Raw genomic sequence first — 14,466 nt, forward strand, 5'->3', positions numbered from 1 at the left:
CAAATTGTAGATAGTTATGGCTTCAGTATTTCTATGAAAATACCACACATTGTGAGATACTTTTAAATGAATAAAAAATGGTTTGAAATATGACATTATTTTTAAAATTTCAATGTTTTGTACAAAATGTCAGAAACATCACCACAGAGTTGTAACTCACACAATACTTGGCAAATAAATAAATGATTTTATCACCAACCAACACTGAGAAAAATAATGAAAGAGCTGTTACAGACCAAAATTGAATCCACATATGAAGAAAAACCTGGTTTTATTTTCACCTTCACCAGTTACGTAGAATACAAGATATGTAAATAATTCACCAAGTTCACCTAACTTTACTGTTGGTATTATGCATTAAGGGCTAATTGAAATAAGACAAAACAACAGTCTGGTTTGACTTATATTTTCAGTACAGTTATTTAAATCCTCTCCTATAACCAGTGTGTTGCAGTTTTCTACATGACACCCAAAAGCACCAGAAATAACAACACTTACTGTAATTTAACATATCTGTATCAATGATTAAACCAATTAGTACAATAGTGTTTTAATATTTAAATTTCAAAAATCACATTTATATTGTTTGGCTGAAAAAAAAAAAGAATGCAAAAGAGAGAATATATATCAGTCACTCCAAAATTCCCAATTTGAAAACTACAAAAAAACTTCCAAATCCATGAAAACCATAAATTTTATGGGTAAATTTCTTTCTCATTTGACAGTGTGTTCACTTTATTTCTCTCTGAGAGTATTTGTAAAACATAATTTACAATTTATAGAAAAATCATGAAATTGAAATTGTTTCACCTTATGAGGTTACTTGTGTAAAAAAAAGAAAAGCCATGATGAAACAGGTTTTTGTAGTTTTTTAAAAGATTTTTTTTGTTTTTCCCCAAAGATGGATGGAGAATATGAATTTGATGAATTTTCTTCTGCTGCAAAGTATAAAATAAATAACATAAACACCCATGGATAGAAAGTGAGAACAAATGCAGAATTTCTTACACTTTTCAGCAAACTTTTGGAGAAAGGAATTACATATATTTTTTGAACTACTAATTACTGCAAGCTTTGATCTTCTCTACAAACAGCTTGCAAATTTTGTCCTGTAACATGTAAAACAACTGCATTTTTATCAAGTACAGAATAAAAAATAATAGATAACTAACGTGAAATAATTCCAATACTCCTTGAAAGAAAAATACTTTTTGTACACATAAGTTATACTGGCAACTGAAAACTTGTAACACTCTTTTCAGAAAAGTTGTTTGTGAGATGGGCTTTACTGTTGAATAATATTCTGCTGTGATGAAGATAATAAACTAATACAAGCTACCTTCATCATTAAAATTTTTCTGTAAAAGGCTTATTTCTTAATTTTATCACCTTTGCATTTTTTTTACTTATTTATTGTGTATATATAGATATAGAGCTTAAGAAAAATTAGGGGTTAAGTAAATAGATTAATGACTTTTTTTTAAATGCATAATTTAAAGAAGACATATCACAATTGTAACTATCATAGTAGTGTTAAGTATTGACAGTCATGTATTTAGCTGCTAAAGGTAATAATGTTTAACAAAGTTGAAAGTAATCATAAAAGATATATAACACAAAGATGTTGTTTGATGTGAAATCTAAAGTTCTTTTAAGAAGCATGAATAAAATTATAGCATTCTAATAAATTTACAAAACTGATATTGAAGAGCAAATGCTGTTTTAAAAACACAGAAATAGAAATTTGTATCTCACAGTTTTTCTTCATTGGTTACAGAATGAAAAAATTCCTTACAAGATACTAGCATGCAAACTCCATTAATCTGACTAATGTGAACAGTGTTTACGTTTCATTTCATGCACTGCTTACACAGAAGTTTATACCAAGAGTACTTTAGTTTTGTGAGTTTTAACACCAAAACTGAGAAAACATAAGTGAAATCTCATGAATAAGACTGTCACTTAACTACACTGAACAAATCATTAAGCTTTCAAATCCTTTCAAACTATTAATACATTTGGTTAAATTACAATTACTGTAGCTCAGACAAAAAAGAAAAAAAGTAGTTACACAGGCTCTGAATGAATTATATGTGGAACTTTCATATTCTGTTAAATTACTGTTCAGGTTGGGTTATGATGATAGAGTGCAGTTATGTACAAAAATGAGGCAAATAACTCCTAAAAAAAAGTAAAAACAAAAAGGGAGTCAAATTAACTTATGTCTACAGACATTATAATGGTTATTTTGTCTTTGCTACACAAACTAATAAAAAAAACTGATTTCATTAAGCATTGTGATTATGGTTTATCTTTACAGAACATTAAAAACTGGAAATTTTTTAATATGTAATGAATAAAAAATCATGCTGAGGTAGATTTTGAGGAGCAATTTTTTACAGTATTAAATGACAAAGATAAATGAACAAATAATGAGTGATGATAATATTAAACAAAAAATAATTCAAAAGTATATGAGCTGAAAAATTCAAATAGACAACCAGGTTTATAACTTTTAACAGGTGATACTGTTTACTTACAGATCAGTGTACCCCTTAGGCATCTTACAATAACCTAATTAAAAAAAGTAAAAAAAAGAACAACTTGAAGTTTAAATATTTTAATCACATTTCATTTTAAAAGTGAAGTTTTCAAATCTTAAAAAGGGTTCTAGAATAAGTTACAAATCTGTTGGGTTTACAATAACCAAGTGTTTTTGTTCTTTTAATAACAACCTAGTGGCAAACTGTAACAAACAACTGCACTATTTCATTAAATAATTACTACAATTCTGTTGCAAGAAATACAAGAATATACATCATTCAATTATGTATTAAGTCCAGTTTACAGGTTAGAAGTTCTTACAAAATGGTCTGAGAAAATACAAACTTGTCATTTGAGTTTAAAAACTTATTTTTGTTTTGAGATTGTGTGTTTTTTAGTGCAAAGTAACACAATAAGCCATCTGTATTCTTCTTTCCATCACCCAGGAATTAAACCCTAAAGTTTAATATTGCAAGTCCTCAAACTTACAGATGACCTGATGGGGGATATTTTTTTTGTGAAAAATAATTCACAGATTTTAAATGAAATAAACAGAGAAAGTATGACTCAGAAGCTTACCTTATTAATTTGTTCTGATCCATCATAAAAATAACTATATTAACTTTAGAATCTGGTCTGTTCAGTCACATTTTCTGGGCATGTGTCAAGCATTCTCTATCAAAACTTGAATTAATACAATTTCTATATTATTTACAATGACAACATTGTGGACTCTCAATAAATGCTTTGAACAGGAAATATGTAGAAACCACATTATTATACACAAAAAGGAGATTTTGTTACTTTTAACTTTTCTGCTCTATTGTATGCCCAAAATAATTTATTTCAGTTTGATTCCAGTATAAAATCTGTATTATCAGATAAGCAATATTGTTATAATCATTACAAAACTCAGGTAAAAAAAAACAAACAGTATGAAAGCATAATTTTATTTATTTAAAATTGATATTAAATCTTAGGTATCAACTTTACCCATTAATTTTGTTGTCAAACAGCGAGATAAAAATAAAAGTACCAAAACAACTAATAAATTTATGGTTGTACTCTTTCAAAATTATGAGTTGGTGGTGGGGGAGATCTCCATGTTCTTAAAACATTTTTGTGTACAATACTTACAGCTGAGTTGTTTAAAAAAATAACACCATTTCTGAAGGAAGAGCACCGATGAAGACATTGAGGAGTGAGCAGGATCTAGTTACCACCAGGAACATTGTAAAATCCTCAGACCAATCACATACAGCAAAGACCAACAAACAAACTTTAAAAAATATTTGTATACCTTATGATCTTCACATAATCTACAAGATTTCCTTTAGAACACCACTTCATATTTCTATCTTTTAACAGAATTATTCTAAGAAATTTATAAATCTGTGAGATAATGATATCAACAACTTTGGTTAGATGATCACATTTATGGAAACAGATAAAATTAAAAAGGAAAAGATACAAGAAGAAAGATAGAGAGAGGCTCAAGCTTGTTGGATATTAAAGTAAGGTTGATAAACACTTAACATGTTTCATAAATTACATTCTAATAGCATACATAACATTGATATACTTATTAAAATACAATTTTTTACAACATTCAGCCATGAGATTTTATTTTCCAAAACCCTTGAATTAAATATTTTACAACTAGACAGGCTGAAGCAATCACAAATCACCCTTGAATATGCAAGAATATCTAGACAGGCTAAAGCAACCACGAGTCACTCTTGAATATGTTTCAGAGGAGAAAACAGTGGACAGTTCATTTAAGGAAAGATGTGGCAGTCAGAGGAGTACATGTGTTCATCACTATATTGGCTTTCTACCAATCTCTTCAAAGATAAAGGATCAATGGGTTCCCTTGCCATTTTTGGAGCCTTTGCATTTAAAGCTGCGCTGCTTAGTAAGCTGACTGGCTGAACCATGACGAACTCTTCCTGAACTATCTGAAGCTATAGTGTTATATTCAGTAGTTGGTTCTTTGTCAGTTGGAGACCCAAGGGTTAGGCTTGACATGGAAGAGGAAAGGTTCATAGTAGATGAGACACTAAGAGTACTAGGGTACTGGCTTAACTCCTGGAATTCACCTTCATCAGCTGGAAGACAGGTCTCAACCATGGCCTCCAAACAGTTCACAAAGAGCTCAGCATTATCCAGGTTTGTCTGACTCTTAAAATGTAAATAATATAAACATCATCACTTTCAAGTTAAGAATACTTGGAGAGAATATCACAAAATCACTAAGTAGTTAGACAAAGTATCATAATTGGTGTATTAAATATGTTTTGTAATAATTCAGACTCAAAATTAATTAAGATGTTTTCTTTATGGTTCAAACATTGAAAATAGTAAATACATTGTTAATAAATGTCAAGTAATAAATAGAACTACTATGTACTAAAAGATATTAAATTATTATATGCAAAGTTGGCAACATTCTGTCTAGAAGAAAGAGAAGTTAACACGCCACCAGAAACCATTAAACTTTTTGTGATGAGCTCAATATAAAATACATGAGTTCATATACACATTTGCACATGCTAAATGGTTATACTATACCTTTTAATGCAGTTCGTGTACTTTTACAAAATTTGGTAGAATTATACTAAACATACAATTCTTTTGCATACAAAGATTTGTTTGAAAATAGATCAAGTCTGTTTTGTTACTAGACTTGAGTGACAGTTTTTCATGTTATGATTATGAAAAATATTTTTTTAAAAATCTTAAATAAAAAATATTTAAAATATTTTAAATATATTTTATCTGTCACTTTCCTTTCCCTAAACCTATACAGGGTTGGTCAATTTGAATAACCTCATAATCACTATAAAAAATTATTAATATAAATTATGCATTTTTCATTCTAGAATTATTACAAATTATAACTCAAAACACAAAAGTTTAGTCCAAATAGCTTAAATCTCATAACATTATACATTTATATATATTTATTACTTTTATCATATTGACCTTTTCATCCACACATGAATTACAGAAGTTGCAATGATGCATCATAGGTGAAATCATGTGACCATATTCCAGAATATAAAACTGGCTGTTACAAAGTGAACTGTCTTGGCTGTGTTTCAGTCAAGTTTCAGTTATAATACTTTAAAAATGTATATATATTATAGCTATTTACAAATACATTTTAAAACTTGTTTTTCTTAAAACATACAACAGTAAATAAAGAAATATAGAAAAGAATTATGTCTTCTATTTATGAACTTTGTACTTGTTTGCTGCTAGCCATAGGTTGCTAAGCCTTTATTCAATTTTGCATGTGAAGGATGTAAAATGAAATAATATTTTTTAGGTTTCATATATACATTTTGAAATAACCAAAAATCTTAAATTACTATATCAATATGACAGAATTCCACTGTAATTTATCAAGCTAGCAACTATGCCATATTTGGATCTAAAAAAATATGAAATTTCAAGCTCACTAAAGTCTTACCTTACCACTTTGAATCTTGTGTGTGTATATATATATATATAAAAGTTTCATTTATTTCAAAAAGGCTACACAGTACTACGTAGAATAGTATTATAAATCTGATACATACCAGTAGATAGTATAGAATTACAATTCACCTAAGTGCACTAGGAAGGATAGTATTACAACTGAGCTACACACTGTTAGACAGGACAGTCTTATATCTCTATATATGTAAAAATGGCTCGTTTGGGTTGAGAAAATATTTTATGCAGAGGAGTGAACAACATTTTGACCTTCTTCAGTCATTGTCAGGTTCACAAAGAAAGAAAGAGGTAACTTAGACAATTTTATTGACATCCAACAGCTAAACTTCACAGGAAAAATTAAAAATTAATATTTTCCAGAAACACCTAAAGACTACATCTTAAACGATTTTTTCAAAGAATTTTCTCACAAAATCATCAACATAATTTCACAAAACAGAAAGCTAAAAAACTAATCTTACAAAAAAAGAGATTAATTCCATTAAAAACCTAAAACAAGACAAAAACACAAACATTCTAAAAGCAGATAAAGGAAACGCTATAGTCATAATGAACATGAATGAATACATCCAAAAAATGAAGAACATCCTATCAGACACTAACAAATTTAAACCAATACACACAAATCTAACAGATACACGAAACACAACTAAATAAAATACTACTAAAAATGAAAAAAGCCAACACAATTTCACAAACACTTTATTCCTACCTACATAAAACTGACACACGCACACCACAAATATACGGCATCCCCAAACCTCATAAACCACATTGTCCATTACGACCAATAATATCCACATATGAATTGTTTAATTAGAATCTTGATAAATACATACATTGGCATTCTCCAAATATGTAACATCAGCCAGCTCATTCATCAAAGACTCTTTTAATTTCAAGTATAAACTTAATCATTAGCCTTAATGGCCAGTTTCAATGTTATATCCCTCTTTACAGAAGTTCCAACTGCTGAAGCCTCCAAGATAACCTTAGAACTCTATATCCAAGACCGTAACCCATCTATAGACATTCCCAGCAACCAATTAGTAACCCTCATAGAATTCACCACGATGAAGACAAACTTCATGTTCAACAACCACAACTATATACAATCAAATGGCCTAAGCATGGGCAACCCAGTATCACCAGTTCTAGCCAATATCTTTATGACACAAGTTGAAACACAAGCAATTAACACAGCATTACATCCACCACTATACTGGTACAGATATGCAGATGACACGGTTGCGGGATTCACATCTACAGAACACACACTTAATTTTTTCAATCACATTAATTCTATACATCCCAACATTAACTTCACATGTGAACAGGAAGAAAGCAATCAAATATCATTTCCTAGCTTAAAAATTACAAGAACGGATACACAATTTGAAACAGAAATCCACCGAATAATCGCCCATACTGGACTATACATTCCTTGGGACTCGGCACATGAAACAAAACAAAAACTCAACATACTAAGAAACCAAATAAACACAGCCATAAATCAATGCTCACCAGATAAAATTAACGATGAATTAGACACAATAAAACAATACTTCATCAACATCAATAAGTTTCCTCCACAAACCGTAGAAAACGTTATACGCACACACCTAGACAGAAAGCAAAATCAACCAACAAAAATAAATATGTCTCACATAAAAACAACATGAAACCATGTACTGCTGCATACCATATATTCCTGACATCAGCAGAAAAATAAGCAACATTAGAAAAACTAGTAACAAAATATGACATTCCAGTTAATACCAAATTTATTCAAAAACCAGGCATAAATCTGAAGTCTATTATATGTAAAAACTACACTGACAAACACCACACCAACATTATTTATAAAATACAATGTGATAATTGCCACAACTTCTATATTGGAGAAACAAGTAGAAAAATGGAAACCAGACTCAAAGAACAGAAAAAAGTCACCTTCACACGTTCTTGAACACTGCAAGTCAAACAAACACAACATAACCATAGAAAACACTCAAATACTAAATAAAGAAACAAACATAAACAAATGCAAAATTAAAGAAGCCTTACTTATACAACAACTGAAGCTAAAAATAAACCAATACAAAGAAACACCTTTATACCTATATTAAAAAATAATATAACAAATAATAATAATAAAACAAATATAAAATTATATATTGAAACATCTAATCATGCCCTCTACATTCTAACACTCAGTTACACAACCCCTTTCAAACATATGGTCAGCTTCCGGTCAGTTACCTTTTTCTTTCTTTGTGAACCTGACGATGACCGAAGAAGGTCGAAACATTGTTCGCTCCTCTACGTAAAAAATTTTCTGAACCCAACGAGCCGTTTATACACATATATTTTTCTCTACAAGTGGGTTTTCTCAACATCACTGAGTCTTATATCTCTGCGAAACACCACAATGCAGGATTGTATTATAACACAACTACATACTACTAGGTAGGATACTATTATAACTCTGTTACACACCACTTGGTAGGATAGTATTATAACTCTGCTATATACCACTAGGTGGGATAATATTGTAACTCTGCTACATACCTCTAGGTAGGATAGTATTATTACTGTTACACACCACTAGGTAGGATAGTATTGTAACGCTGTTACATACCATTAGATAGGATAGTATTATAATTCTGCTACACACTGTTATGTAGGATAGTATTATAGCTCAGATTCACAATATTAGACAAGCTGAACCTTACAACTCAGCTACACATGTTAAAATTAAAATTGAAAATATTAACTGAAAACTGAATGTCTGTTCATCATTTGGGACTCTAGTTAAAAGAATTTCTGAAGTAAATAAATTACAAATAAAGTGGGTTTTATTAACACAAATGTTCGTAGCTTAGTATAGAATAAATAACTTGGTAATTATGAATATAATGGATTGATTTTAAATTCATCATACAATGAAAACATATGAAACACGAAAATTCTGTTTACAATGAAATTTCAGAAGACTCATAAATAAAGTAGTTACTTAATCACAAGCACTGCTTCATGAAACAAACAACTTACTTTAGAAAATGGGCCAGCAAACCTCCAAAGACCTCCAAAACCAAATGCTGTAAAGACAGAAATAAGCATGAGGTTATTAAAATTTTTTTGGAAGTACAGAGAAAAAAAATCATAGTGATATTTGAAATGTATTTGAATAAGCAGTTTACTGACTTAAGTTAATGAGCTAGAAATATATAAGAATGGTAAAACTATTTGAACGTTATAAAAATGTAAGTACCTTTTCAATGAGTGATATTGAATTTTGTGACAGGTTTTCATGTTTAAAACTAATACATCTAAGTGTAATATCATGAAAATGAAACCATAAAAATGAACCAAGCAATTTTTGAAAAATGATATTCAGTAGTTTATAAATTAATAAACACTTGAGTATATTTATTTCTCATAGCATAGATTAATAAAATCTAAACATTAAGTAGGTGACAGTAGTTTTTTATTTCAATTTTTCTAATGAATAGTAATAATCAGAATTCCACTAGGAATTATATACATTAGTTAGTATTAGAAATGTCACTTGGGTTAAAATCTGCCTTTATCTTTATCCTCTACATTCTGCTTTTTTACAAATTAGACTCTGAATTAAAACATAATTTAAAGTGCAATGTAAAGTTTTTAAGTTACCTTTTTAAATTTGAACACTAATAAAAGACTGAAAAAGAACAATAAATATTTAAAACATAAAAGAGGATCAGAAAACTCAGAATTTAACAAAAATTTAAAGCAAAAATCCTGCTGTAAAAAATAAAGTTTGATACAGCAAGTAAAAAGAAGACTATAATTATAAAGAAGTCTGTTGTGCAGGATTGAAACAAGAAACATCAAAGTAAATAGATACAGCTGTATAGTGTTTTTCAATGAGAAGAAAATTCAGGTATAAAGATGTTATTAAACATGTCATTTGACTTTTCCCAGTTAACAAAATAAACTTACTCAAACATGTCATTTGACAATTTTCAATAATGGGAATAAAGATATTATTACACCCAACAATTGGTATCTCTCATTCAGAAGAATAGGTTAATTATACACTTTCCAGTCATGAGAATGGGAAATTTTAATTCGAACCACACCTTATGTGTACCTGGACTAAACAGCTGGGTTAGAGGATTTAGGTATAGCTATTTCTAACTATGAAATACTGACCAGACAAAAGATAGTCTTCCAGCAAAATAAATTTTAATGTACATTTTGTTTAATAGAAAAATATTAATTGCATGTTTTTTTTATCTAAAGATTCCACGAGTTTCAACTGACAAATGTTTTTAGCCACATTCACCTAACAATCCCTGTTATGCATCTCTGTGGTAGAGGTAATAACATTTTATATAATTACTTTAATAAGGTTGTAGAAATCAGATAATTATTGTTGTCATAGTTAGTAACCTGTGTGATCATCCAAGTCTAGTTATTAATTATTTACTTTTTAATTACTAAGTCTAATTACTTATTACTTTACATTCCATATTTCAGCTGCTAACCTCTTGCCATCTTCAGAAGACAATGGCTTCTAACAGTAGGGGCTGGGATTCAGTCATGGATTTTCTTGTTAGAAAACTAGATTGCTATTAATTTGACTTTGGTGGTTATATAGGCTACTAACTATGACAATCAGTTCTAATTGCATTTACCTGAACTTGCATTGCATATTTCTATACAAAATGCCTGAAAAAAGACCAGTTAAATGTGTTAGTGATTATTATTAATTATGATTACTATTTATTTGATGTAATCATTTTGGATTAGTTTCATTTCTATTTAATTACATTTAGTGGTTTGTTTTTCCATACACAAAAAATAAAGATACAGATGTTATTAAATTCACATAAAGCTACATATATCCAACAGAATCAAAGCATTTTTCTTACTCTGTAGATAATGAAGCTGTTGTTGGTTAGAATCATCACAAGCTATCATGTTTTGGATGATACTCTGGACTGCACACAGTATAATCTGATCATGGCAAAGAGCTAGAACACTGTTGATCTTAGCATCCATAAGACTATGACTGTTAAAAAAGATCAAAACTGTTTTGTTATAAACAGAGAGATAACAAGATGCTGGAGATAGTCTAAGTATAAACTATTAGCACATTTTTAATCTTAACATACAAAGATTGTGATTTGTTAAAGAAAATCTCAATTGTTCAAATTCAACACAAAGCTAGCATGCTGTTGACTGAGGAAACAAGACATAATATGATTTAACAGTAAGTAATAATGAAAAGTAACTTAATATGTATATATACACACAAGTATGAACAAAAACCAACAAACTTAAAAGTTAAAGATAAACTGACTAAAGTATATGATGTTTTACATAAATACATAAGAAAATTAACACCTATACTGATTAGAAAGCACAAACCTAAGCATTGGTAACACTGGGACTTCATTTAAAAATAAATCAAATTATTGAATCTATTAAGAAAACTAGCACACAACTATTGGAGATTAAAACTGTGGTTGTTAAAGGCAAATTATGATTATCATTTTATTATGTGATAACTAAGAAATATGAACAAATTAACTTTGACATTAAAAAAACTTTGTTAACAAAGTGATGAGCAAAAAAATATTACAGCTACTGAATACTATTTTTAAAACTTTACTTCAGTTTACTCACATAACAGGAAAGACTTTGGGAAAAACAACGGATGCTTCTGCCAGGTAATCATAAAGTACTCTCATCTCATTTTCGTCAGTTGTGTTACGAACAAGGGTAGCCTAGAAATACATTAGTGATGCATAATAATAAAAAGAAGTGATATGCTGTAAACTAGCTTAAAATGTTTCTTTTAGTTGTTCCATTGCTCTTACTGATGAAAGGTCATTACAAGTTTACTTTTCTTATGTATTATACAAGTTTTTAAATATTTTCTTGATTTATCAGTAAGAGCGTTATATTCCTTACTCTTAAAGAGAACTTATTCTCTCTTTTAAGCCTTTTTCCACAAATTTGTAACCCTAACATACACTCAGATATGACTTTCAGGCTTTAAATATACTAGAAATTTATCCATAGTTTATTTGCTACATGCTATATATATAATATAAAAAGAAATCTTAAATGTTCAAATTTAACATAAAGCTAGCATGCTGTTGATTGAGGAAACAAGACATAATATGATTTAACAGTAAGTAATAATGAAAAGTAACTTAATATGTGTACACACACACACACATTATATATATAATTCTTTTCTTTTATAATGCCTAGCTTCTCACTGAAGCATAGTTACCAAATATTCATTAAAAATTATTAATTTTATTGTCATGAATGAAGAGTTTGTTTAAATTACAATAATTTTTATAATATTTTGACTTGGAAGTTCTGGCTGCAAGAAGCAGTAAAGTACTGTTGAAGACTACTGTAAGTAATTAATCAGTAAGTGCTAAGGAGATTACTGCAGTAAAACACTGTTCCAGGACCATATTCTAAGCAAATAACCATTAAGTTCTAACAGGATAATTAAAATAAAACACTGTTCATGAAACATATTGTAAACAAAACCCCACTGGGTACTAAGGAGATTATTACAGTAAAACACAGCTCCAGAATCATACTGTAAACAAAACAAACTTGGATACTGAGGAGGTTATCGCAGCAAAATACTCCTGAGGGGTCATAATGTAAGCAGGTAGTCATTAAAGCACTAAGGAGATTACTGTAGTAAAATATTGTTGGAGAACTATATCAAAAGCAAATAACCACTGAATACTAAAAATATCATTACAGTAAAATACTTCCAGGGATCACACTGTAGGCAAATAACCATTAAGTACTAAGAAGATTATCAGTAACCCAAATAAAAGGTTAAGCCATATTAAAAACTTTACCATCAGGAAGATATGTTAAAAGATTTCTTTTGCTTCTCACCAGAGGTGAAATTGAAAAGATAATCTGCAATGTGGAAGCTTAATGTATTCTCTGATTGGTTTAATCCTCTGCTGTGGACTGCAGTTTCACCTATTCAAACACAGCATGAGTCAGAAAACCAAAGAAATACAATTTGGCCTCTCATGATGGAAAATTGTACATAATAGTATATACAACAGGATGATACTTTTCTCTCACTGTAAAGCTCTTGAACTGTATTAGTCTTAAAAAAATCTTGAATATTTTTTTCTGATTCGAAAAGAATAAGTAAATGTAAAAAGTTGAACTTAATACTTTATTTCTGCAAAATCTTCAGCATTTTAGCAACACTGCAGTCCTTCCAATATTAAGTTGTTTAGCTCAATACTTATTTTTAATTTATAATAAAATCATATAATTTTAGTGCTTGCAAAAGAAAATCATTACTTATTTTATGCATTTAAGAAAATCATATTTAAAAATTCACTGTCAAAATCTGGTTGGTTGCATAGCCAGTCTGTATATGAATTTTCTTAGAATACTCTCTTTTTTACATTAACATATTATTGGATCCAGTTTCTTAATAAATAATGGCTTCAGTTGAAAGCTGAGACTTTCTCTACTAGAGCAAAAGTTATATATATATGTAAAATAAAACATTATTGTTAAACACTGTGTAGACTATAAAGGCCACAACACAGCAGTTCATTTCTGATCTGATGTTTCAAGAGTATCTTCTAATATTGTGGGCAATAATTACAACATCAGCATATCAGTTCAAAGTCAAAAATTTAAACCTATCTAACTCATTGTTCATAATACAAATTCAGCCTGCACCCTTGGAAGTGTGGCATGTAGGTAATACTTGTTCTTAAAAAGTTACTGTAATTAGTTGGTGGTACAAAAATTTGCTGAAGAAGAGGCCCAAAAATATCTTGTTACACAAGAATTGAAACTCACCATAACTGTCAATACTAAAGCCTGCAGAGGAAGATCAGTAAGGACTTCTGGGTCTAGCAGCACATTATCTTCATTGGAAACAGAAACTCTTGAGTTGCGATTCTTGTGGCCAGGACAGTTATCTCCTTTGCCCTCTGAGCAGTCTTCTTTACCACAAGAAGAAGGAGAAGTTGTTCCTGTATCTGTGCTTTTCTGCATTTTTGGGGTGGGCATGGAGCTGCTCCGTTGTGTCTTAAACAAGGGTCGTATGTTCTGAGCATCAATGTCTAGACTTCTCCATGATTTGGGATCCTTAGTGTTCTGAACCTAAAGAAAAAATATGATTCTAACTTTTTTCAATCAAGAGCATGACATATTTGCAAAACAAAACAACTTTCAGTGAGAGTTTAAATGAAAGACAATGACTCAACAGTGATTATCTTGATAGACAACAAAAGTATATAATTCAGGAAGTGACTTGACCATTAGGTTAAACCTGAGAATAAAGTGGCTACGTATATATATATAACACCATGTAAACTGAGCAGTGCCATGATAAAACAGAGTAAC

General features: G+C 29.6%; 1 protein-coding gene across 1 annotated transcript in view; it reads right to left on the reverse strand.

The window, feature by feature from the left end:
• Window positions 1-254: 254 nt before the first annotated feature.
• The window catches only part of LOC143244593 (neurofibromin-like), a 141,182-nt gene continuing 126,970 nt past the window's right edge, over window positions 255-14,466 (reverse strand). The window contains 5 exon segments of the mRNA XM_076489559.1: window positions 255-4,725; window positions 9,100-9,146; window positions 10,968-11,107; window positions 11,725-11,825; window positions 13,918-14,223. Of these exon segments, the coding sequence (XP_076345674.1) occupies window positions 4,405-4,725; window positions 9,100-9,146; window positions 10,968-11,107; window positions 11,725-11,825; window positions 13,918-14,223 (915 nt within the window). The 3' untranslated portion in view covers window positions 255-4,404.

This window comes from Tachypleus tridentatus, chromosome 2, assembly GCF_004210375.1.
Source record: "Tachypleus tridentatus isolate NWPU-2018 chromosome 2, ASM421037v1, whole genome shotgun sequence".
Lineage (NCBI taxonomy): Eukaryota > Metazoa > Arthropoda > Merostomata > Xiphosura > Limulidae > Tachypleus > Tachypleus tridentatus.